The sequence below is a fragment of the Zingiber officinale genome, chromosome 9B (assembly GCF_018446385.1).
Source record: "Zingiber officinale cultivar Zhangliang chromosome 9B, Zo_v1.1, whole genome shotgun sequence".
Lineage (NCBI taxonomy): Eukaryota > Viridiplantae > Streptophyta > Magnoliopsida > Zingiberales > Zingiberaceae > Zingiber > Zingiber officinale.
In genome coordinates, this window is record NC_056003.1 from 113,588,729 (window position 1) to 113,616,316 (window position 27,588).

A 27,588-nucleotide genomic window follows, 5' to 3' on the forward strand; every position below is an offset into this window, starting at 1 on the left:
ATTTCTTTTTCTCTATTAAATTTTTTCCTTCTTAAAATTTTGATATACATAGCTTAAGTTAATTATATATAGTTGTTATAACATATATAAACTGTTATAGCATAAATAATAGTATATATAGTTGTTAATTAAACTTGTCGTTGCTAGTCCCAAATCCAGATAAAAAAGGATGAGAGTTGCATTAGGTTGCCGACCAACATTAAATTGCAAATGTTTAATGAATGGATCAATTAAATTATTATTTTAATATTTGATTATTTCTCGGAAGGAACATGTTGTAGGTCCGACTCTAATGTCTTGACAAAGACCGCTACATCTCCATGAAAACTTAGGTGTAGTATTAATATGCAAGAGTTCTCACACCATAGGTTAAATAAGAATAAACTTTATAAGAAAACTCATGGTCTAAGATTTTAAAATGAAGCATAGGAACACTCACTAGTAAAGCAATAAAGATAGTAGATATGACAAATAGGAGAAAAATTAATATTTTGTGTATAATAGACAAAATGATAGGAGAGAAGGCAAAGATAATAAAGAACTCGAGTTTTAAGTTATAGTACACAAGGAGTAAAATAAAAAATAGAGTAAATATTCTTGTAGATAGTTTACTAAATGATGAAGTAATAACAGTACTTAGAAAGGGGATACGATCATAGCTCTTAAGATAGTAGTGACGAAAGAAATTATTAATGTAATTAACATATATACACCTAAGTGGGATTAGATGAAGAGACCAAATCTAGATTTTCAGACAACCTAGATGAGGTATTACAAAACATTCCGCCAAATAAAATGATTTTAATAGAAAAATCTAAATGATCATGTGGAGTGAAAAATGAGGAATATGATAAGGTGCATAAAAATTACGGGTTTGGAACACGAAATAAAGAAAGAAAAAACTATATTGAATTTTGTCATAGCATATGAATTTATACTAGCTAAATACGTTTTTCAAGAAAAGAAAATAACACTTGATCACGTTCAAAACTGTGAATAATAATTCATATATTGACTTTCTTATGGTTAGGAAGAATGATAGAAAATTTTGTAAAGACGGTAAAGTTATCCATGGAGAAAACTTAACTACTCAACATAAGTTAATAGTGTTGGACATACATCTTAAATATAGAATCAATAGAAAAAATATACACAACTCCTAGAATTAAGTGATGAAATTAAAAAATAGCAAGTAAAACATATTTAAGAAGAGGGTATGAGTACAATTATTAGGAGAAATACATGATAACTCAAATATGACATGAGATAAGATGACATTAAAATTGAAAATTGTAGTCTCTTGTATTCGGTGAGTCAAAGGGATGTGCACCATCAAGTAAATAATTTTGTTGGTGGAATGAGAAAGTACAGAAGAAAGTGAACAAAAATGAATAGCCTATAAGGTATTATACGCTTGCAAGAACGAGAAATTTTTTTAAAAAGTATACAGTAGCAAAATAAGATGACAACAAAGCATTGAATGAATCTAAGAATGAAATTTTTTAACGCTTATATCGACAACTAGATACAAAAGAAAGGAAAATGAACATTTATAGAATAGCCAAAGTGAGAGAAAGAAAGACAAGAGATTTTATCCAAATAAAATGCATTAAAGATGAATGCAATAGGTAGCAAAAAGGATATTCGCTCACCCTAGTGCCTCCGTCAGCCCGTCCTCAGGCCAACACGGAAGAGCTAAATCACGGGTGGCTACTAACCTTTGGCAATTGAATAACACATGGGGGAGAGCAAGCACCCAGCTACTAGCAATCCCAGATCTCATGATAGCAACACCACTATGCGGCAGCCAACTGTCCGTTTCGAGGGGACAAAGATGGTAAATATTGAATAATGAGGAAATAAACAAGTCATGTAATATATATTTTCATCAATTTTTTAATGAAGGATTAGATTACTAACTTAATTTAGGTAATTTAAGTAGGTCAAAGTAGTATAAATTTTAAATTTTTATTATAGAATTTAAACTCTAAAAGTAAAACAAACTTTAAATGGAATGCAAAATAAAAAAATAATTGGACAAGATGATATTCCGATAGAGGTATAGAAGTGTCTAGAAAAATAAGGTATTAAATGACTTACAAAGTTATTTAACCTGATATTAAAAAAAATATATCAAATCAGTGGAGAGTACTCTCATTCCCTTATATAAGAACAAAGGAGACGAACAAAATTGTGCAAACTATAGAGTATTAAACTACTAAGTCATAACATAAAATTTTGAAAAACAGTAATAACAAAAAAGACTAAGAGACTACAGTGATCGAAAATTAATTTGGATTCATGCTTGAAAAATTAATTAAGGATATGTATAAAGATGTAATAACAAAAAAAAGATAGGGTTACATAAAGGATGAGCTCTAAGTCTCTACTATTTATATTAATTATGGATGAACTCACTAAACACAGCAAAGACACGGTACCCAGGTGTGCATTGTTTGTAGATGATATTGTTTTGGTAGATGAAACACGTGAAGAAGCAAATGTTAAACTAGAATCTTAGCGGAAATTGTTGAAGTGAATAGTTTTAAGCTTAGTAGGGTAAGGATTATAAAATTTAAGCTTAGTAATATTAGATATAATGAGACAATTATTAAAATAAGAGATGATGAGTTGTCTGAAAGTTTTAAGTATTTAGTATCATATTTGCAAAAAAATGAAAGGATTGAGAGACATGTCTTACATAGAATACAAGCATAATGGTTGAAATGGAGGAGAGCATCGAATGTTCTTTGTGATTGTAAAGTATCTCTAAAACTTAAAGGGAATTTCTATAAAACGGCACTTAGACCTACTATGTCATACTATGTTATATGGAGTTGAATGTTAGATTATGACTCACGCATATAAAGTAGAAGATGAGAGTTGTAAAGATGAGAATATTAAGGTAGATGTGCAGACATATGAGGATGGATAGATAAGAAATAAAAACATTAAAGAGAAGTTGAGGCTAAAGGAAAACTCCTGGAATCACATTTAAGATGGTACGAAATATGTACTTAGATAACCAATAAATGTTATAGTTAGGTGATATAAAACTATGATAAATATGCACATCAAGCGAGGAAGAGGAAAATAAAAAGACTTGTTAGTAAAAATAAAACAAGATAAAATTTATTCAAATATAGATGATATACTACCAATAAGGTAAGGCGGTGTACAATGACCCAATGTGGTTGACCCTTCCTCGGGACTCTGCACTAGCGGGAGCTTCATGCACCAAATTGCCTTTTTTATATATAAATGATGATATAGTAAGGGATAGAGCCCAATGACATATAAGGATCCATATAGCTAACTTCACTTAATAAATTGAATGTGAATTTAAAATTTAATATATGTTGAAAATTGAATGTGAATTTAAAATAATCTAAAATTTTTCTAAAATATCTCTTAAACATTTCAAATAAATTTTAAAAATTAAAAATTTATACATTCAAAAAATAATTTTATAGTTATCCCTGAGTCTTTCAAATAAGTTTATAATTTTAGATTTAGTTTCGAATTTTAAGAATTACTTATTTTTTAAAATTAATTATTTTAAGAATTACTTTTATATCTTCCAAATATTTTTAATAAATAATTATATATTTTAATAATTAAAAATATTTTTTAATTTAGAACTTTCTATAGTTGTTGCAAAAATTTAGTAGGCATTTGACATCTTATGAGAAAATATCAAATATGAACTTAACACCTCAACACATTCAATATAAGCTCAATAGTGAGCATATATATCAATCAAATATTAATAAAATTAATTTTTAATTAATATACACTTATATTTAAAATTTTAAAAAGTACCAAAACCGTTCGACATGGCATAATACGATACCGAAACCAAAACTTTGACACGACTTTAAAGTTTAACCCTTGGTTGCCACATTTGATGTTGCTTGCTATTCCTTTAACATAGAGAAAATTTCTTCTATGAAGTTTACTATTAAAAAAAATGCAATTGGAACCTAACATCTTAGTAGGCAACAACATGTAAATTTGATTATTGGTGAGGCAAGATGTCTAAGAACTCAAAAGACATCATAGTAGAGGCAGTGATAAGGGTATATGCCAAACCTTGGTCTATTAGCCATGATAGATAAATTTTCTTGAACCCTAGTGCCAAAAACGAAAGATGGAACCTTTTATGGGGAAATGACCAATGAGTAAATATGTAAGGGGGTAAAAGACATAATATTGCCTATTCATCATAACACAATTATAAGGATAGAGACAGCTTAGGGTTTGCAATGAGGAATAATTTTCCACTCAACATGGTGCTAAAGCTACCAGTTTCTTGTTGCAGCAACAAGGTCTTATGTGTGTCATTCTGTGCATTTCTCATTTTTGCAACATTATTCATCATCACAATCCAACTCTTCTTAAATTGTCCTAGAGCTCTATTGGACACGACATCTCCTCTATGCGATAGAGGCACCATTTCATCCTTTGCATCTACATGACATGTATTGCACATTGACAACCTTTGCCTCGATCAGTCTTGTGCTCTTCTACCTTTGTGCCATCCACAATTGGCTTCAAAGGACTAATCACGTAGTCGGTGTCATGATAAGAGGAAAGTGTCAAGTGCGTTTGATTGATAATTGGTCTCTTCTTGACCAGAAGATGTTTGCCATTTTAAGCACTTCACGTGCCCTAATCTTTGGCATAAACTATTTCCTCGAAACAGCAAAACCTAGTTTTAGACTAAGTTCTTTTATTCAAGTTCCAGCTTAGGTTGGCAATTTTTGGGGGTTCAATTCCAAGAGCATTCTTGGTTCACTAAGAATAGATTTCAACCTACAATTGCATAGTGCTAAATTTTACAAAAAAAGGGGGGGAAGGAAAATGTTAGATTCTACTTCTACTTAGTGAGTTCAGTCTAGTTCAACGATTGTTGTTCTACCAAAGGAGTACTTGAGGCATTTTGTGTCAAGGCTCCCGTCAATGCTTCATCCCAATGCTTCTGATCATACCGTTAGTAATGCATCATCCTCTCTATTCTCACACCACCCACATGATCTACCAATATCATGATAGCCAATAGGCTTCACTAATTGGTTAATGGCTGTACAAAGTAAAACCTAAAATCTCGTGTATTTAGGAACCACGAGTTAGGCCTTTATATAGAAAAGAAGAAATGAACCAAAAGACCAAACTACCCCTATACTTATTCTAACACTCCCCCTCAAGCTTGAGAATATAGATCATATACGCCAAGCTTGTTACATATGTAGTCAATCCGAGGACCTCCAAGTGATTTAGTGAATATATCTGCTAGCTGATCATTTGAGTTGACAAAGCTAGTAGATATTTCTCCAGATATGACTTTCTCTCTGACAAAGTGACAGTCAACTTCAATATGCTTTGTTCTCTCATGGAAGATTGGATTTGAGGCAATATGCATAGCGGCTTGGTTGTCACATATGAGTGTCATTTGTGTAACCTCTCCAAACCTTAGTTCCTGAATCAACTGTTTTAACCATATAAGTTCTCGACTAGCAATAGCCATAGCTCGATATTCTGCCTCTGCACTGGATTTGCCACAACATTTTGTTTTTTGCTTTTCCAAGAAATAATGTTACCTTCGACAAATATACAAAGTCCAGAAGTGGACCTTCTATCAGAGGGAGATCCTGCCCAATCTGTATCAGAATACCCTACGACTTGAGTATGTCCTTTGTCTTCATATAAAAGACCCTTTCCTGGTGCACCTCTGATATATCGAACAATGCGAGTTACTGCATCCCAATGTTCTTTGCATGGAGAGCTAATAAACTGACTTACTACACTTACTGCAAATGAGATATCCGGACGAGTGACAGTAAGGTAGCTTAGTTTCCCTACCAATCGCCTATACCGTTCAGGATCTGAAAGAAGCTCCCCCTGATTTGGTAGGAGCTTGACATTATGATCCATGGGATTGTCGACTGTCTTTGAGTTTAACATTCCTGTTTCTTCCAGAATATCCATTGCATAATTCCTTTGGGATATAATGATCCCATCTTTAGACCGTGCCACTTTTATCCCTAGAAAATATTTGAGTTTGCCAAGATCCTTTGTCTGGAAATGTTTGAAAAGATGTTGTTTTACTTGTGAAATCCCAAGATGATCATTACCTGTGATGACAATATCATCAACATAAACCACTACATGACGAACCAGAGACGAGTGGCGATAAAAGCAGAATGATCGCCTCGCTCGAGTCCAAACCGCTGAATTACGGACTAAATCATCTGAACCACGCCCGGGGTATCGCTGAGACCATATAAAGATTTCCAAGCGACATAGACCGAAGACTCCGAGCAACAAAACACGGAGGTTGCTCCATGTACTTCCTCAGCAGTCACCATGTAAGAATGCATTCTTGATGTCGAATGATGAAGAGGCCAATGGCGAATGGCAGCAATAGACAGAAAAAGACGCACAGAAGACATCTTGGCAACAGGAGAAAAGGTGTCTCCATAATCCAATCCAAATACCTGAGTATAGCCTTTAGCGACAAGACGAGCCTTAAGCCGATCAACCGTGCCGTCTACACCAATTTTTACCGTAAACACCCATCGACAACCAACCACTGACTTCCCAGGAGGTAGAGGAACGAGATCCCAAGTCCCACTGCTCTGTAAGGCACTCATTTCATCAAGCATAGCCTGTTTCCATCCTGGATGAGCAAAGGCATCACCTGCAGTCTTTGGAAGAGAAACAGACGACAGGGAAGACAGACAATAATAATAGGATGGGGAAAGACGATGATAGCTTAAAGAAACATAGTGAGGAGAAGGATTACGAGTGGAACGCATACCCTTTCGAAGTGCAATAGGAACATCAGAGTCAGGAGATGGGACCGGAGGAAACGACGAAGGACTTGGCTCCAAAGATGTGCCCATAGCAGTGTCAGTGTTGGTCGGCGGCAAAGCAGAACGAGGACGACGCTGATAAACCTGCAATGGAGAAGAAGAGTCCGAGTGGTTTCAAGGAGATGACGATTCTTGCGTTCTGCAACCCCATTCTGTTGAGGGGTATGAGGGCAAGACGTACGATGCAGCACACCATGAGATGTCAAGAAGGTATGAACCGAAAGTACAAATACTGCTGCATTATCACTTTGAAAGTTCGAGGGAAGTACAATTGAGTTTTATTTCAAAGAAAAGGATTGAAAATAGAAAACAATTCGAACGATCCTTCATTAGATATAACCACGTACAACGGAAAAAATCGCCTATAAAAGTAACAAAATACCTTGCCCCATTGTAGAGGAAACACGACTCGGACCCCAAACATCGAATGAACCAAAGCAAAAGGAGACATAGCCCGACCTTACAATACGAGGAGAAAAGAACTACGAACATGTTTCTAATTGACACGACGCACAAAAGATAAAGACTCTAAGTGAAAGACTCGGATCTGTCAACTTATTAAGACACGATGTCCCAACCGAGTATGGATAAAAGTGGAGACGCCAAGAACCAACAAAGAGGGTTGTTAAGTCGATATAGGCCAGATTAGATCATCATTAATCATCCTCCTCTGCATCGTCCCGTAAGGAAAGGACGTGGTAGTAAAAGAAATGACATAATCAAGAGATCGAGTAAGTTGACTTATCGATAGATTAAAAGGAGCGCCGGAACATAAAGAACATTATGAATTGAAAGAGATGAAGAAGATGAACAATACCAATACCGATTGAGTTTGGGAACCATCGCCACGGTGACCATTGTAACAATGGCAGTGAGAGAGGAAAAAGGATTTATTACCGTGATATGATCGGTGGCCCCGAATCAAGAACCCAAGGACTCAAGAATGATATGCCAAAGAAGGAGTGGAATCAGAAGCCTATCGATCCTCAAACCATTTCAGAAAGTCATTATAAGAAGGTGTTGAAGTCGAATCGGTGTTAACTGTGAAGTGGAGGCTGAAGGAGCAATGAAACTCCGAATGAACTGAGCAGCGCGAGGAGATCGACCATATAAACTCCAACACTTATCAATCATGTGTCCTGGTCGGTGACAATGAATATACCAAGGGCGTCCTTTGCCACCCTTGCGAGGTGGGAGTCTATTGTTGTGTCGAGAAACTAAAGCTGACGAGTCAACAGGAACGGAAGGAGGCATCGTCGAGACTTTAGCCTGGACACGGAGGAGAGTCGCCCAAGTATTGTCCATGGTAGCTTCTGTAGGGCTACCCAGGATCTGATCACGAACATAAGAATAATCTGTGAGCACACCATATAAAGCTAAAGACATCAAAAATTTCTTCTGATTTTCAAACTCTTCAACAAGGTTGGCCGCAGGTGATAGCAGTTCATTGAAGTCACAAAGAAAGCTAGAGACCGAACCCGGATAAGTTGACATTGAATCCTTAATCCGATGCGTCACTGAGGATAGTCGTGAGATCTTCACAAACTTGATAGAGTCGCCGAGAAGTGTTTGTAAAGAGTTGTTGAGCTTGTGTCCAAACAACTTTGAGGTTTTGTGAGTACGGAAGACATTCCTAAGAGATGAATGGATGGTGGCTCGGATAATACAACACAACTGAGCGTCAACCTTCTTCCACAGAGGACGATCGGCGTCTTGAACATCTTCTTCAGTTTGAGTGAGATGTGTCTCATACCGTCCAACAAGCCAAAGTTGATGTGAGATGCCCAGAGATATAATTTTACCATCCAACTGCTCGGAAGAGAGGTGCGGTAATATGGTTGGTAAAGATTGAGGTATCTGCTTTGGAGCGCCGGATGTAGCCATGAATAGAGCTATGAACCGAACTGCTTGAACTAGATGAAGGAGCTTGCTTATGCTGGAAGAGATCTCCTAGCAACCAACCAGAGAAGAAGAAAAAGGGAGGGGCGCAGTGCGGAACGGGCGAGGAAGGAGACGCGGGTGCCCTTGAGAGAGGCCTGGCGGGCTAGGGCGAGGCCGATCCCGCTGGAGCCTCCGGTGATGAAGACGTGGCGAGAGAGGATTCGGTGAGATTAGAGCACAACGAGATAAAGCCGTATACATATTTTTAACTAAAATCCAAAACTTAGAACTTATTACTTAGCAGGTACCTAATTTATACAAGAGATGATACACATTTTACAAGAAAGAGACTCTTCGGTTTCTATGATACTAGTAAATACTATTAACTCCTAGTTTCCAACAAAGACTCTTCGGTTCCCATGATACTATTAACTCCTAGTTTCCAACATTTTTAATGCTTAAACATATGTTATTTCTGCCACTATAAAACGTTATACATCATTCAACTCCTTTCTAAATGACTTCTATGCCAAATAATGGTGTTTTACTTGCACATAATTGCTCTACTTAGCATGCAATACTAAGTGTGACTGGTGCCAGGGTTATATCCGATTGAACCTTCTCATCAACAGAGGGGTCATTCCCAACTGTAGGAAGGTGTCTCACTCAGAGTCAACACTAAAATATTTTTAAAATAAAATACATTGATATTCATATTAAGAATGACTAGCAAGTATATTAACAAAATATATTACTTAATCAGAATAGACAACAACTATTAAGTAATCACATAACAAAATATATTTCACGTTGCATGTTTTTGGAGAACAAAACACATAAAGCTAAGATTAAATGAACAAAAGTCAACCATGACTAGAGAAGAACTAGGCAAAAGAAAATGTGGAAGATAGCTCTGAAAGGAGATAAAAAGTAAGAGGAAAATACGATTAGCATTTATCGGCATTGAGTGAAAGGAGCTCTAGAAAAGAGTCTCAATTTTTTCTTATTCAAATGACCAATTTTGTCAAATGAACCCCTTTTGTTTTAAATTAAACCCACCCAAACTGTTTGCTACCCTGCCCCTGCCTGGACTGCTTAGATGGACAGCTAGGCTGCTTTTTTTTTATAGCCATGTCTAAAGAGAACCCTATATTGGATAGGTGAAGTGGTCCTTGTCCAGACTACGGTGGCCGTATTTTAGAACAATGAATCAGGTAAGCCCAACCTTTCCATTTATCAAGAAATTTATTCCTAGTGTAGGGACTGTGGAGGAAACCAATCTCCACAAGTTATTGATAAAAGAAAGATGGTCAAGTCATACTTATACAACAAGAAAAAACTGAGTCTAATTAAGATAATTTCTAGTGATTATTTGAATCATCATTTAGTACTGAGTAAATAAACAGGATAGTAATAGATGGCAACAACTTTGCTTGAGTTAAGGGAACTGACCTGTAAAGCGTTTCATACACCAAGGGAACAGAAATAAGGTACTGAGGTTGATATCGCTTCAAATCATCCTGTCATAAGGAAACAAAGAACAAACAGAAGAACATAAAACTTCAGGCACGAAAACGATATGATTGATTTTAACAACGTGCAAAAGAAACAAACCTCAAAGAACACACTGTTTTACATACGAAAAGATCTATTTCAATGTAACTACATCAAATGTAAATCATTAGCTAGTTTTATACAGGTTAGCTGGAAAATTAGAATATTCAAAAGCTACTCAAAATTTGGTCCCAAGTTCTGCTCGGATCTGTCTGAACTTTACTAGTACAATCAGAAAGCTGTAGAAGGACCAACCAGTGCAACACTAACTCAAATAGACCAGCTTCACACTCCCTAATGTATATGATTAAAGAACATTGTAGCATAATTAGCACATCAGTGATGGAATAAATTAACATTGAATAAATCATTATATTCCTGATAAAGAGTAGCAGTGCCGACAATGAGAAATGTAGACAATAGAAGGTTATGACAATCCTTCCTCCTTTTTGTCACACCTCCCATGCTCTAGTCTCCACGGAACTCCAACCAATGAAGTGGGTTATTATCTAACATAGAATTCCTCTATTTTTATTTTCTTGCTCAATTTTTCTTATCATTTTTATAGCTTTTACCAGGTGGGATGAAGACAATAGATGGTTATGACCATCCTTCCTCTTTTTGTCATACTTCCCATGCTCTAGTATCCACTTAACTCCAACCAATGAAGTGGATTATTATCTAACAAAGAATTGCTCTATTTTCATTTTCTTAATTTTTCTTATCATTTTTATAGCATTCACCAGGTGGGGACAATGCTACACCAGTCACTACTATTAGAATCATGATTGCCAAACAAAATCCCATAGAAAATTCTATATGAATTGCTACAAATCACTGATTCTTACACACTAATTCTCAGAAACAAGGATGCAAACTTTACCCTCAACCGTTGGACATTTGTGTAAACCTGCTCGACCCCATGGGTCAATATGAAATACTCACAAGCTCGTTCATAAGCATGCCAGCTTGGCAACATGCTTAAGAAACAGTCTCCAGTTACAGTAGGTACTATCTCCCACAAGTTGTGTATCTGCAGAAAAACTTGCAGAAATCAGAATTGAGGCTCATATATGAGAAAGAAAAGAATTATGATAGACAGTAGACACCCACAAGCACAAAAGAAGGTTTCTGTATTTATAATAGTTCTGATAGTCAGGAAACAAACTCAAACAAAAGATTTTGGAAATTATAAATATTACATTGGAGAGTTGGGATTGGGAGTGGCATCTGTTAGGACAGTCATATTCTGGTACAAATATGTTGGTATTAAATCAACAAGGGTACTGGAAAATATGTATGGTTAGATTGGACAGCATATTAGTTGATCAGATAAAGGATTCTCATACCTGATGCAATAAATTTTTATGGGTGAGCATTACACCCTTTGGGGAGCCACTTGTTCCACTTGTATACATTATTGCAGCAACGTCTTCAGGATTGATGGCTTCATAAACATCCTTTTGGCCTGTAAAAGTTCAGTTGATGATTAATGAGCAAGATATTCAAAAGGTGGTTCTAAGCAACTACCTAGTGCCTAAGCACTAAGGGCCTACGAGGTCTACATTAAAAAAATATTAAAATAAGAAAAAAGAAGCATATTAAATTAATAATGATTAATATTAATATTCTTAGGGAGAATTTTTCCAATCTCATTAACCCTAGGTAGCCTGACACTTACTTATATAGATATTATTGATATAGAAAAGGCAACAAACACATCGAAGTTACATAATTGCAAATGGGTCCCAAGACTCCACTTAAGTTGGTTCCGCTCAAGCTGGTTTGAGTATATTATACAAACCTAACTTAAAAAAATATTGTCATCCCTAAACCCTCTAAATAATTTGATTAGTAAATCTATCAATCATGGATTCAAATACTGTGGCATATAGCACGAGCAAAATGTTTCATTCAGTCTATGGATTGGCACTAAGTTGTGACCTTGCGGCATTGTGAAGGTAGCTGCAACCAGCAAGGTCTCGGCTGCCTCTATTTTTTAATATATTTATTTATTTTAGATTTCTAGTTTTTTTTAAAATATATTTATTTATTATTTTTATTTCTAACTATTCATTTAAATTTGTTTTCTTATTTTTTGAAATTTTTTCTCCTTAACCCGTTAATTTTTTTCCTCCATCCATCTACAAGGGTAAACAAAGAGGGAAAAAATCTCTTTACCTCTTTAACAATGATTAATTTTTTCCCTCTATCTATCCATGGGAAAAACAAAATCCCTCTTGAAAGATGGTCAAATTTTTTCTGCTATTCATTCACAAGGTAGAGCCTTGGCGCAACGGTAAAGTTGTTGTCGTGTGACCTTGTGGTCATGGGTTTAAGTTGCATAAACAACTACTTGCAATGTAAGATTAGGTTGCGTATAATAGACCCAATGTAATCTTGACCCTTCCCTGGGACCCCTCATTTGGCAAGAGCTTCATATAAAATATCTTGATCCAACACCCTTTTCCCCACCTTGCATGAGCGAGGTTTACTAGCTTTAACAAAAGAACAAGTCTTACCTTGGCAAATAGGCGAGAGGCCTCTGTAAGCCCAAGCAAACACTTGTGTGAGTAAAACCTGGTAACAAATCATTATATGAACTCTTTCATTATAACCAAGAACACTCAAACCTTTAGGGATTCCATACAAGCCACATAACCAATTGAACCACCAGCAGTAGGTTTCGCTAAACCAAGTGATTACCAAAGTTCCTCAAGTTCCCTTGCTTGTATTATCAAACAAAATAACACCCAGCTTCAGATCCTCACCCAGATACAAGAAACTCTTGAAAACATCCATACTGACCATAGAAAACTCCTTACAAATAAGAGTCCTGCACCTTTACCTGAAGATCTTATTGAAAAGCTCCAAAATCTCTCCCTACGACCAACCGAAAAACCCAAAGAAAAGCTAGGAAAACTTCTAGTCTTTAAAGATCCCTACCAGATTCTCAAGCAAGAACAGGATAAGCTCAAATGACTACAAGAAGTCAAACCATGCAAACCCCAAACTCGACCACTTTATTTGAAGACCAAATTAGAGAATACAGACAAAATCAAAGGCGTTTGCATAATGCACAAAGGGCAGTCCGAAGGATAAGCAGAAGATTAACGGGAGGAAGCACCCCAGTATATACGCTTGAGCAGCAGCTTGACCCTCAAGTACAACTTCAAACTTCTATGCAAGAAAGAGCATCAATTGTTCGAGCAGAAGTCCTTTACCATTCGAGACGAGACAACATACACCATAGAGTGTATATGCACAGGTCAGAACCTATACTTGTCATAAATTCTAACCAACTAGACAGATCGTTTATACAAGAGGAAAGCTTTAATCAACTCCAAAGGAGGCAAATGCAATATAACATATTGGCATCCCTGATATGATGATGACCATCGGAGACTTCTTCAGAAACATCCAAATCACCATTCTTACCAGAGGGTATGATCAATGGCGAAACGGTGAAACCAATTTATTAATAACAAGGGGTATGGTTGGACGCTTATCTAATACCCCCAACGTTGGCTTTGAGTACTCCATTAATGGAGTTGTTGATTATCTAATAAGTCATGGAGTAAGAGCTCTTCCTGGACGAAGGTATTCTACCAATGCACTCCAAGGACTTGATTGGGTAATAAGACCCATCCAAGTAAATATACCTTTACAACCACAAGAGGTAAATAGCCGCAATTTAATTGATGGAAGAATTTCTTTAAGTTTTACTAATTATACTGCAGCAAGAACAAATCCTGAACCTAACTTCAATGATCTTGATGAGGAAGACATGACAAGGGAGGAATTAATAGCTATATTAACAGAAAAGCATCCAGGTATCAATGTACCTCTGGATTATGAATATAATGCTTATGAAATATCTGCATGCCAAGAAGAATTTCCATTCATCTTGGTACACTTACTTTCTAATACAGCTACAAAACCCGAGACAAAGTCCTCAGGTGCTGCAGGATTTGATTTATCGGCCGACGCAGATTGTGTCATAGAGCCCAGAGGGCGAGCCCTGATATCTACAGGACTAAACCTGGAAATTCCCTGGGGAACATATGGCCGAATAGCAACAAGATCAAGTGCCGCATGGAAACTTGGCCTTGATGTGGGAGCAGGAGTGATTAATTCTGATTATAGAGGTGAAATAAAAATCTTAGTATTTAATCACTCTAGCAAACAAGTTGTTGTCTTTCAGGAGATGTTTATTGCACAAATTATTTTTGAAAAAATTATATACCCTGATATTTATATCGCTCCCTCCCTTTTTGATACAACAAGAGGCAATCAAGGATTCGGCTCAACGGATGAAGCATCGCCATCCCAAAAGCAACCGCACACCACCAGACACAAACCAAATTGGGATATTTTTCTGCCAAAAGAAAAACAAATAATCTCTGCCTTTGCAGAAGAAGAAACTCTCATCTGGCATCTACAGGAAGATCTGGGGTTAGACTATGCAAGAGATACAAGGCCAGGGGCACTGTACTCCGGTCCATAGACCTTGCCCTATAAAATCCTATAGATGAAAATGATGATTTATCTTACATCCAGTATCTTGCAGAGCTTTCATCACAACCAATCACTTCAACCGTCTAGGACGAGTATCCAGATGATGATGAGTGGCTAAATCCATTCGCAGAAGGTGGTGGGGATAAAACCCAATTACTAGCGGTAGGTCAAGAACTCGAGTACCCAATTCTAAGGGAATTAGCAACAGCAATACTCCCTGAACAACAATAAATATACTCTATAAGTACTGTGGTATCTCCGTATAGACGACCGCAAGACACAGCCATGGGCCCCTGGATACCCACCAGCAGCCCAAGATCCAGGGACTTCTCAGCCAATACATCCCACCTTTCATAGAGAAACTAATACTAGGCTACGAGGAGGAGGGGTAAATAATGAACTATGGATGCTTCCCTCTGCCCAACAACAAGGGGGAGCTATCTTTGTGATTCCTGATCAGCTCGACCTCTTCCATGATGTTTTCTCAAGATGGGAGTCAATAACCCTAAATCATGTGGCAACCCAAGGGTTCACTGACTCTAGTGACAAAATAGAATATATAGAAAATCTCTTAGGCGAGATTGAAAAATTAGTCTAGATCCAATGGCGCATGATGTATCCTGAAGAATATGCTGCACTAATACAAGCAGGAGAAGGAGGGAGAGGTACTCAGAACATAATTTCACAAATGCGTTGGGTATTTTCTTTAGAAGACCCAACACAAGGATCCACCGCAATACAAGATGATGCTTATAAAAGCCTCGAAAAATTATCTTGTGACAACATGAAGAATATTATTCAGTATATGAATGACTATATGAGGCTAGCATCAAAATCTGGAAGATTATACACAGGACCAGAATTATCAGAAAAATTTTAGTTTAAGATGTCAGGTGACCTGGGAAAAAGAATTAAGGCCGCCTTTGATGAAAAGTATGCAGGGCTTACTATAGGAGTAATCCCCAGAGTCTTATTTGCTTACAAATTTCTGGAGCAAGAATGCAGAGATGATGCATTCAAAAGGTTACTAAAGGACTTATCTTTCTGCAGTCAAATACCCATCCCTGGGCACTACAAGGGACAAGGGTATAAGAAACATAGTGTACGAAGAAGTCGTACCTACAAAGGTAAGTCCCATGATACACATGCTCGCATAGAAAAGAGGAAGCACCTTCTGAAAAATAAGAAATGCAAATGTTATTTATGCGGCCAAGAGGGGTTGCCAGGGAATGCCCCAACGACAAAAGAAGTTCAAAAAGAGTAGCCATGTTTGAGCAACTTGAAATCCCTGATGACTCTTGTCCGTCCAAGAAGGAGAAGAGCAAAGTGATGTCATATGTAGCATCTCTGAAGGAGAAGAAGATAATAGTGATCTCATCAGGTCTGTCCAAACCCTAACTATAAATGAAAATATCTATATGTTAGGACAGGTTGACGGTAGCTACCGGTAAAGGATAAAAGTTACAAACGAGCAATTCCAATGCCAACATGACTGGCAGTCTAATGAAGATATCTTCCTGCCACAGCCAACAAAATGCACAGGGTGCATGAGGGAAACTATTAAGCGGGCGAGAATTCATTGCCCCAAATGCCTTGTTACCTCGTGTAACTTATGCGGACCATATTATTTTAACAAAAAGGTACCTATAGCACCAGCTTCTTCAACTCCATTCTTTCCTAACCGTTTACTATAGGAACAACAAAAGTATATTCTCTGGTGTGAGGCAGAAATCAAAAGACTTCAAGACGAGGTCACATTCTATAAAGGGATTCTAATGGAGAAGGAGCTTGAAAAAAGACTTTATTACCCTGAACAAAGAAAGAAGCTCTAAAGATGCACAAGAAGCAGCAAATATGCTATACACAGAGAGAACTGAAAAAATATCAACAGCAAAGGACAAGGCTCACACCTTGTTAAAAACATGCTTTATAATCTCCAAGTAGAAATAGATATCCCAAGAATTCCAAAATTTCTATTACGGGCCATATTGGACACAGGAGCAACGACCTGCTGCATGGATCAGAGGTCAGTACCTAAAAAGGCTCCCGAAGAAAATACATTTATAGTCCATTTTAGTGGTATAAATTCCCAACAAACGACAAAATTCAAGATGAAACAAGGATGAATAACGATAGGGGATAATAATTTCAAGATCCCCTATACATACAATTTTCCAATGACATTAGGAAACAAGATCCAGATGATTATAGGCTGTAATTTCATACGAGCCATGAATGGTGGAGTTCGTATAGAAGGTAATGTAGTTACCTTTTATAAAAATTTAACTGTTATAAATACACTCCCCACGGCTAATACTGCAGCAGCAATTGAAGAACTTGACCTTGATGAAGATGAATATATTCAAATCAAAGAAATTATTTCTTATTCGATTGGAAACTCCTCTCAAAATTGTACAGAACAATTTGGGGTCATTACTCAAAGAATTAAAGGACCAAGGTTTCATCGGGGAAAACCCCCTTCAGCACTGGTCCAAGAATAAAATCCTATGTTATCTGGATATCAAGAATCCAGACTTTATCATTGAAGATAGGCCAATAAAGCATCTTACACCCAAGCAGAAGGAAGATTTTCAAAGCACATACAGTCACTATTAAAGCTTGGAGTAATCCGGCCAAGTACAAGCAGACATCGGACCGCTGCTATCATAGTCAATTCAGGAACAACAGTAGATCCTGAGATAGGAAAGGAAACAAAAGGAAAAGAACGAATGATATTCAATTATAAGAGGCTAAATGATCTTATAAACAAAGATCAATACAGCTTACCAGGTATAAATACTATACTTCAAAAGGTAAGCCGTAGTTCCATTTACTCTAAATTTGACCTAAAAAGTGGGTTTCACCAAGTGGCAATGCACCCAAAATCCATTGAGTGGACCGCCTTCTGGGTACCTAATGGATTATATGAGTGGCTTGTTATGTCATTCGGGATGAAAAATGCACCCGCAATATTCCAAAGGAAAATGGATAATTGTTTCAAGGGGACAAGTGATTTTATTGCTGTTTATATTGATGATATCTTGGTCTTCTCTAGGAATGAAGAAGAGCACTCAAAGCATCTCAGAATTATGCTCAACATATGCCAACAGCACGGGCTTATTTTAAGCCCAACTAAGATGAAAATTGTTGTTCCCGAAATAGAATTCCTAGGTGCAGTCCTAGGAAATTGAAAGATTATGCTACAACCTCACATTATTACAAAAATCACAGATTTCAAGGAAGAAGATTTAATGACAAAGCAAGGGATGCGTTCCTGGTTGGGTATTTTTAATTATGCTCGAAACTACATCCCTAACCTTGGAAAATTATTAAGTCCTCTCTATGCAAAAACTAGCCCTACCGGTGACAAAAGGATGAATTTTCAGGATTGGCTTTAGTAAAGAAAATTAAAGAGACCGTCAAACAACTGCCAGATTTAGAAGTGCCTCCTGAAGATTGTTTTATAATACTTGAAGTAGACGGATGCCTTGAAGGATGGGGAGTATGCAAATGGAAAAGGCGTAAATATGACCCTAAAACCTCAGAGAAGGTGTGTGCATACGTGAGTGGCAAAATACTCTCCTATTAAATCTACCATTGATACAGAGATATATGCCGTCATGAACTCCCTCGAAGCTCTCAAAATATATTATTTAGATAAGGAGATGATTATTAGAACTGACTGCTAGGCGATCATAAGTTTTTTCGGGAAGACTGCTACAAATAAACCCTCTCAGGTTCGGTGGCTTGCCTTCACAGACTATATTACTGGAATTGACATTTCCATATTATTTAGATAAGAAGGAGATGATTATTAGAACTGACTAACAGGCGATCATAAGTTTTTTTGGGAAGACTGCTACAAATAAACCCTCTACGGTTCGGTGGCTCGCCTTCATAGACTATATTATTGAACTGGCATTTCCATCCAGTTTGAACACATAGAAGGCCGAGACAATCAATTAGCAGATTCACTTTCAAGACTAATAAATTGTCTCTTAATTTCAGAATGGCCAGCCTAGATTCTCGGAGGACTGGAGCTAATACCCCAAGCATTGGAGGAAGTTCAGCAAAAGCCCAGCAGGAGATGATCAAGATACTTGACAACCTCTCTACCTGGCTGAACAATACCAGAGGCTCCTACAGAGACAATACCCAATCACCCTCAAGGATGATCAAGCCATCAGGGAACAACTCCATCAACTACAAAGACAAGGAGCTGTTTAAACCACAAATACCCTTCAATAGTTACGGATCATCCATTCACTAAAATTACGGGAACGCAAAAGTCTAAGCACCAAGGATAATTGATGGTCTGACTGGACCCCAACCACTTCGCAAGTGGACCACCAACTTGTGTTAGTAGCAAACTTGCTTAATGATGCTGTCAGAAGGATGGACAACTTCAAGGTATGAACGTGGTGGACCCTTACCACTACAACCCCTAGTAGTAGCAATACCTAACGACCAGCTGTAAAGGCGGTGCAATAATATGAGCATCCAATAATGCTCTAGCCGTAAAGTTGCAATAATAAGAGCACCGAATAACTTTTGTGTGTCGTGTTGTACAGCACATAAGATTCCCTCTTATCAGGATAAAAAGTAGAACCTGTCGATTGGGCCCAAGGAGCACCCGAGGTTCCTCTTTCTAATCCTATATAAGAAGGATATGTAAGCCATTGCAGAGCATCAAGCAATACTTGAGCCCCACTTTGGCAATAGTTTGTAAACGCTTCTCTTCGAGGAATAAATCTTTGAGTTTGAAGTAAGCTGAGTTTGCAACATCAAGTAAGTTCTTATCTCAGTTATTTCTAACTTGTGTCTTGATTCAACACCCTTTTCCCCACCCTGCACGATAGATTAAAACCTTTCTGGTATCAGAGATGACAATCAAATCTCTATATGCTATGTTCTCTAATGAAATACTAGACTTGAGGTTATATGCATTATCATTTGATTGTGATAGTAAAATTTTAAAAAATTAGCAAGGGTGTATCTTAGCTTGATCGTTAAATGCTTAACTCAAATAAGCACATATATGGCTAAGGTCATTTTACTATACCTTGCTGAACTTGCCACCACGGTTTAAATTCTTACTTTTTCTGAAAATAAGATTACATCCTATTCTAAGAGAATATAATAAGTCGATGTAGATTGTCTATTTGTAGGAGTTGGTAAATGTGCATTAGAATAGCCAATCACCTAAATGCGACCTCGATCACAAAAAAAGAATATGATACTTAAATAAAGCTTTTCTCCTATATTCTTCCACTTAATTTGTTTACTTTTAAAAGCAATATTATGATATTTAGACAATCAATTCAATTGTAATTTTGGAGAAACAAGTTAGAAAACTATCAAACATTATTGGAATTCATTTTGACACATGTTAAAGCATATCATATCTTGTTGAGTGTCAATATAGTATGAAATTATAGCGATAAGCACATGGTATGAGACTCATCACCTTTATCAGCACAAGAGAGATTCCTCATTCTAATGTTTTTGACAACTTTTCCAGAAAGATATGCTTTGCTCGCCAACTCAGCACAACAAAAATTTTCAAACCAAATGTGCAACGTCATACTAGTTATGATTCCTATTTAGCAAATGCTAAAGAGATTGCCGTGTGATGGTCATGCAGCCATGTTAAGACAATAGTCAAAGGCACCCATTTAGCATGACATTGTACTAAACACAATTCAAAGAAGCATAATCATATCACCGAGAATCTATTTTTCATGAAGGTTAAACTCTGTACTGAAATAGCTGAAGGAATAAAAAGGAATATACCTGGTTTAGAAGAATGAAGCAATGTGTGGCGACTTTTGCTGCCCAGTTCTATGATATCATTGTAATCATATAGAGGGATGCCTTTTACAAGTTCTTTATTTAGGGATAATTTATCACCCCAAAGAAGAACAATAAATCTAACATCAGCCTTTGGTATCAAAGACTCTGCAAGCCTGTTGAAAAATTGTGGACTGTCGACAACAAGTGCATTGCTGTGACAACAGCTCAAAAGATTTAGTGTCATTACATCTCATACAGCTTAAGAAACTTGAGAATGTTATTATTCTAGATTTAAAAGGCCAAAGTTAAATTTGGGAATAACTGCAGTTCAGAAAAGATTTTTGATGATGTCAGTTTACCCAATTGACATGGCACAATAGCTGGTGCATCTTTTCAAGTGAAACCTAATTTAGAAAGTTTTTCTTGGCCAAGAACAATGCATAAGTTCTAACCTTTCAGAATGGTTATATATGTTCAATAATTCTTCACTCGAAGATCTAGTACCCCTAACTACATTTATTGCACCAGTAGCCATTATCCCTGCATCAAGAACAATATAAGCAAGAACACTAACAACAGAGAGAAAACAAATTATATGAAGAGAAAAGCTATATCAAACTAATTTATAACAAATGAAATAAGTAGCAACCAATTTCTTGATATGTTGGCGTAGGCACTAGTACGCTAGTGTACAAGTACTAAGGAATGCCAGGGCCAATTATATGTTAAGCCCTTTCTAGTGTCTTGTTAGAAGCACAGACTATATGAATTCACATGCCTCAGTAAAAGTGACTAAATAAGAGAATTGGCACCTTTAAAAATGTTAGGACTCTACTCTTACATATGCATGTGTTCCTCTCATTTTGTGATGCTCTTCTCACTGCTTGATACTTTCTCAATTATATATATCTTCCATTCTTCATGGCTAGAACTCATTCACTAATCTCTTTTTCAAAGTGACTATCTATTCTCTTCCACCATAGACCTTTATATGCACTTACTGTGTTAATATTGTGTCCTCCCATGGTCATGATAAATTATCACAACGGACCCCAAGTGCATACTTCTTGGTTATCCACATCTCTAAAAAGGCTATGGTTGTTACTCTCCGAAGTTTCATTGTATCGTTATCTTTATTGATGTGACCTTCAAGTCAACTCCTTTCTTTTCATCTACATAATTTTCAACTGCATCACTATCCTTCCCTGCTATAGTTGTGAATCTCCCTCAACCTTCAAAGATCTCACCACCTGAAGTGCGGCTTGGGAAGTTAAGCTCAATGCTTCTTCAGTAAGGTGTGACCATGAATGGTTGAGACTGCTTAGTCTTCCACTTCATCTATAAGTTAGGAAGATTCTTCTTATAATTATCATTCATCAAAATTGCCTAGCTGAAAGATTATAATTATCTTCATGGACACTACCATACTAGAGAGTTGGGTGATCTCAAATACTTAGCATAGAAGTGAATTGCTCAAAGGGAGATATCACAACACAAGTATATACTTAATATGCTTGAAGAAGCTAGCATGCTAGAGAATAAATCAAATAGATACTCTTACAGATCGTAATATACTAATATTATATTGATACTAAGGCAGGGAACCACTAATTGACACCTAGAAATACAAAAGACCAAAAGGAGAATTGGACTATGTTACACTTACAATATCACATCTCATTTGTTGTTAGTGTAATCGGCCACTTTATGGAAAATCAATGTTACGATCATTAGGTAGAAGCTACAAGAATCCCATGTTACTTAAAAAGTGCTTTAAGTAAAAGTGTCTTATTTACTAATCGAAGTTATCTGATACTCTGATGCAGGTCGAGTGTGTTCCCCTATAGATGATCAATCTAAATAAATACGGTTATTGTGTTGTCCAAGGCAGTAACCTGAAAGAGCAAGAGGCAAATAGCAATAATATTGAGTGCAAAAGCAGAATATAGGGTGATGGCTCTATCAACGTGCAAGCTTAGGATAAGCATCCAGGGCTAATGAACCTTTACTGCGATAATCAAGTTGCAATATATAGTCTTGAATCTCATATTTCATGGGAAAATAAAATATATAGAAGTTGATTGTCACTTCATTACAGAGAAAGTGTAATCTAATTAGACTATTTTCTTTTACTAGTTCTAACACTCAATTAGCAAATTCGCCAACTATTATTAAAAGTCTTAGAGTGGAATATATGTGCAACAAGTATATTTTTTACAATATATTTAGCTAAACTTAAGTGGTAGTATTATGGGCTAATTGGGCTTATCTGTAAATATATTAGATGTGGGAGTCTATTTGTAATTTGTAATGTTCCTTATCCTAAAATATATATATATATTGGTAGAGGGGGTTGTCTAGGGTTTAAAGTTGGAATGATTCCTCTCAACATAACAACTGTAGTATCTAGTTGACTTTGACCAATATCTGAGTTTGATAATGCATACTTGAAACCTACCGATGCTTAATCTTTGATAGACTTAAAAGCTTGAAGTGATTCTTGATTGCCTCATATGTATGGAAGATGTCACTAATGTAGTAACCACTTGTTTGTGACCATGGTTCATAGAATGAGTAAAAATAGCTACCAGAGGTGAATAACTGAGCATCAACATTTTCCTATGTTTTTTTTTATTCAAGAACATCAGTACCTTTTAGCTCTAATTAATTGTGTCCCATAAACTAGACCATGACAGCAACCCAAAGTGACATTGTTATTTTGCATTAGTTTCCTTACGATAAATCATTAGGTCAGAGAAATAAAGAGGTTGTAGAATATGAGTGGTTCAGTAGTTGAAGAATTTAACATTCTTTTGGATTAAAGGCAACTCTTAAGCAAGAAAAAAAGTGAAAAGCGACACAAATAAGCAATGTTGTCTATTACTTCATCAATGGGAGGGAGGGGGCTGGGGCTGATGATTTTGGCCAAGTTTTAATCCAGAACTCTGCCATGAACCTCAATGTCATGCGGAATTCCAACACCAAGCTAAGCCCATCAAAAGAGCATCCATGTTAAATTGGAATAACTTCCATCCATTTATTGATAATTCACTATTTCACTCAACCTCACCTTACATTAAGAACCCGCTCATTCTGGGCCACCAGATGTTTGTAATAGCTCATCTGGCCAAGGTTCAGCAGCTTAAAAGGGTTAGTTTTAGTTCAGAACTCTGTCATGGATGTCACATGGAGTTCCAACACTGAACTAACCACATCAAGAGCATCTGTGTCAAATTGGAACAGCTTTCAGCCATTCATTGATAATTCATTCATTCTCACCTTAAATAAACAACCAGTTCATCCTGAGCAACCAGATGTTTGTAATAGCTTGTCCAAGAGCAATCATTAACAAGACTAACACAAGGATACCACAGCATAAATGTGATAAGATCACAAAGAGAATGCAAGATGACAAAAATAAATATAATTACATTGACATGACCTAAATCAAGGGCATGTTCTAAGTAAACCGGTTAACATGTAGATTAATGAACTAGATAAATAAAGTCATGTCTTCACCCATAGATACACCAAACAAGATATTACAAGTTTTGCTTGCAGCTCCCAAATTTTTAGCATCCTTACTATTCCAATTTAGGCACATGTCCACACCATCCACCCCTTGTTAGGGGCATCTGATTTGAAGTTATAGATCTGTGACTTTGGATTGTTGTTAATTGGATGAAACAAGACCTGATAGGTAGAAGCAGCATTTAGGAGTCATAGATTAGATGGAATTAGACATAGTTAACATTGGGTCTTCCAAGGTCAATGCAAGAACTTCCTCGTGTAGAGGAGAAACGGATATGGAAGAACAAATCTGATGATAAAGTACAGCTCGATGTTGATTAGTAGTATAGACGCAACACTAGGAAGTAAGAGTTCAACAGACTCAGAGGCAAGGAAGGGCATGGATTTGTAGCAATGTTCTCTTATTATGATCACCGATTAATTGCTTAACATCACTGTTGGTCTAGAAATTTGATCTCATCATATTTTCAAAAAGTACTTAGACTTGTCAGTATTTGTCACGAACATTTATTTACTGCATTCTCAGTGCTTTATGGCCAGTCAATTTTTAATTTTTCATTATAATGTTTATACACAAGTCAATACCGCTTTTCATCTCGATGGCACTTAATCTACTAGCAAAATTAGAATTTTATTCATCAAAAACCAATTAAACCAGCTAAAGCACAAAAACTACAAATACATGTAGTATAAAAGAGTGTCAAAGCTATAAGTCCAGCACCTCACTAATCACCACCTTATAGAAAGAATGCCAAAAACTAGCTCAAAAGAATAGGATGAAGAGTTGCAATCAAACATATAACTGAAGCCCAAGATGAAACATGTTACCTTGATCTGCAATTAACCATCTGCAAGAGTTATCTGCAAAAAGTGCTAACTTTTCATCTGGTACAACTCCAACAACCCTTAAACCTTCAGAAAAATTCAGTATTTCTTTCTCAAGCTGCCATTAAATTTTAAAAATCAGTTAGTTCACACAGAGGCATAAGTCTTGCTCTGTTTATCCAAACATGTCATATTTTGAACTTTTAAGAAGCACTAAGATAACTATACAACAACAATAACCAACCCTTATCCTACTAGATAGAGTCATCTCCTTCACCCAGTCTTTTTTTCCCCTACACATGTCTTTTTCCCTAATGCCCCTCTTCTCTATGTCACGTTACTCACTGGGCAAGGACACGAAGCCACCGAAGCAATGGTCTCCCTCCTCAGATAATCATCTCATTGTTTTCCTTTTTGATCTTAGATTTATTGGTGACCGGTTTTCTTCCTTCTTAGTTCCTATTTTAGAGGAGGTGCTATGGCTTGAACAATAAAAAAAAAATTCTTTCTTTTTTTCCTTCAATAATAGTTAGCTTCCTTCACCTAGATTAGCTTACATTGGAGGGATAACATTTGGGTGGATAGTTTTATTTTTTGAAAAAATTATGCTCCATTTAATCTCCTTGCTGTTACTTATTATTTTAACATGCTTTACCTTGTTGAAATTTAATTTCATACTTCTTGATACATGCTTTGCAAGTAAAATAATTTCAATATGAATTTATTTACTAATATACTATTATTAATTCAAGAGCAAACCTATCTCAGTCCCTTAAAACCAGCTATTCATTAGGATAGCCTGGTGCACGAAGCTCCCGCCAATGGTATGGGAAATGATTTATTGTATACAGTCTTATCTGCTTTGCAAGTGATTATTTCAGATACTCAAATTCATGACCTCCACGTCACACGGCAGTAACTTTACCGCTACGGCAAGGCTTCCCTTCTAAAACTAGCTATTCATTGAATTGTAAATTGTTATATAATTGTAACTCAAAAATGAAATAATACAATACCATAAAATGGATAGGTGACTACTATAAAAACTGAAATAAATACTAAAATGCAAACACTTTAAGCCACTAATATTATCAAAGCTTTAGGCTGACCACAAGGACGTGATAGCATGAGATGCGTACGATAGTATTTATTTATCGCCAATGTGAACTTCAACCTGTGTTGGATGACACTACTCCCGCTTTGAAAATTTGACACCAATGTTTCACTTCATAACAGATTTACTTGCAGAAAACAAGTGTGCAATGATTAAATGTGGAAATGAATATTTGTGTGATGATTAATCAAGTGACTATAAATAAATATAGACACTCTTTTTTGTCCTAAAGAGCAAGGATTTAAATCTCATGCCATGTCGATGTGTCAGTCAACACGGGCAGAATTTATCTTTCCACTTGTCGACTGACACTAGCACAATATCGGCACTACCACCGCAAGGCCGTCACGACCACACGGCAGCCTCACAAGGTTGTGGATGGTATCGCTGACCGGCGGCACCCTTCGCTCCCCACGACAGCCTTCGACAGGGCATGGATGGTGTCACGACCCTGTGGCAATCTCTAGGGATTGCGTCACTCACAGCAATAGCTGCAATTTTTTTCAATTTTTTATTTTTTATAATTTTTTTCTATTTTTTCTATTTTTAAAAGTTAAATTTTTATTTTTAAATAACTATTTATTTTTTCCTATTAAAATTTTCCTTGTTAATTTCTTTCATCCATTAATTTTTTTCTTTCCTATTAATTTTTTTCTCATTCATTCGTTATTTTTTTCTCCATTAAAATAAACAATGAGAAAAAGAAACCTCTTTAAGGTGAATAGAGGAAAAACAAAATGTCTTAACCTCTTTAAATATTATCTTTTTGCTTTTTTAATAAAAAAAATTAAATATAATAGAATTTCTAACTTTATAAAATATATTACTACTAATAAACTAATTATTTTATATATAAACTAGATTTAATTTTAAACTAATCAAAATATATCTAAATTAAATATAACTTAAACCTTCTTAATGGACTGTAATTAACCTAAATCAACTTTTACTCAATAAGAATTAAATATTTGATAATATCAAAACTTAAACCAACATTCAACATTGTTGAAAAATTAGGCGATCTTTATTGCATAAAATCAGGAAATAATCTTTGAAAATCAAAACATAATCTTTGAGATACAGATTTTATAAAATCAAGAAAGAATCCGGAGAAATCTAGAATAATCTTTTATTTTAGTAATTTTCATTTCTTATTATCTTTTCTTTTATTTGCTCCTATTTCAATATTTTGTATCTTTTATTTATTGATGTAATGTCTAGTTGGAAAATAATAACAATTCCTCTTCTTCCCTTTTTTTCCCTTCGATTTTCATGGTTTTCTTCATGGTATCAAAGCCCTAGATTCGATCTAGGTTTTTTTTCCATGACAAATCAACATTCATGGAAGACTGCCTTAACCAGCATCACAAGTAGAGCTTGGATGGTGTCTGGAGAAGAAACGATTGTCACTCAAATTTAAACCCACCAGTATCTTTCAATGGTTCGACGGAGGTATCCTCTAATTCACTACAAGTTAATATTCAACGTCTTAATGGA

General features: G+C 36.1%; 1 protein-coding gene across 1 annotated transcript in view; it reads right to left on the reverse strand.

Moving 5' to 3' along the window:
* LOC122023300 (probable acyl-activating enzyme 16, chloroplastic) overlaps positions 1-27,588 on the reverse strand; it is a 97,314-nt gene that overhangs the window by 26,955 nt on the left and 42,771 nt on the right. The window contains exons 3-10 of the mRNA XM_042581358.1: positions 24,981-25,095; positions 21,074-21,161; positions 20,622-20,833; positions 11,660-11,778; positions 11,194-11,343; positions 10,120-10,276; positions 8,038-8,230; positions 1,661-1,811 (exon numbers count right to left, since the gene is read on the reverse strand). Coding sequence (XP_042437292.1) covers positions 1,661-1,811; positions 8,038-8,230; positions 10,120-10,276; positions 11,194-11,343; positions 11,660-11,778; positions 20,622-20,833; positions 21,074-21,161; positions 24,981-25,095 — 1,185 coding nt within the window. The remainder of the gene's footprint in view (positions 1-1,660; positions 1,812-8,037; positions 8,231-10,119; positions 10,277-11,193; positions 11,344-11,659; positions 11,779-20,621; positions 20,834-21,073; positions 21,162-24,980; positions 25,096-27,588) is intronic.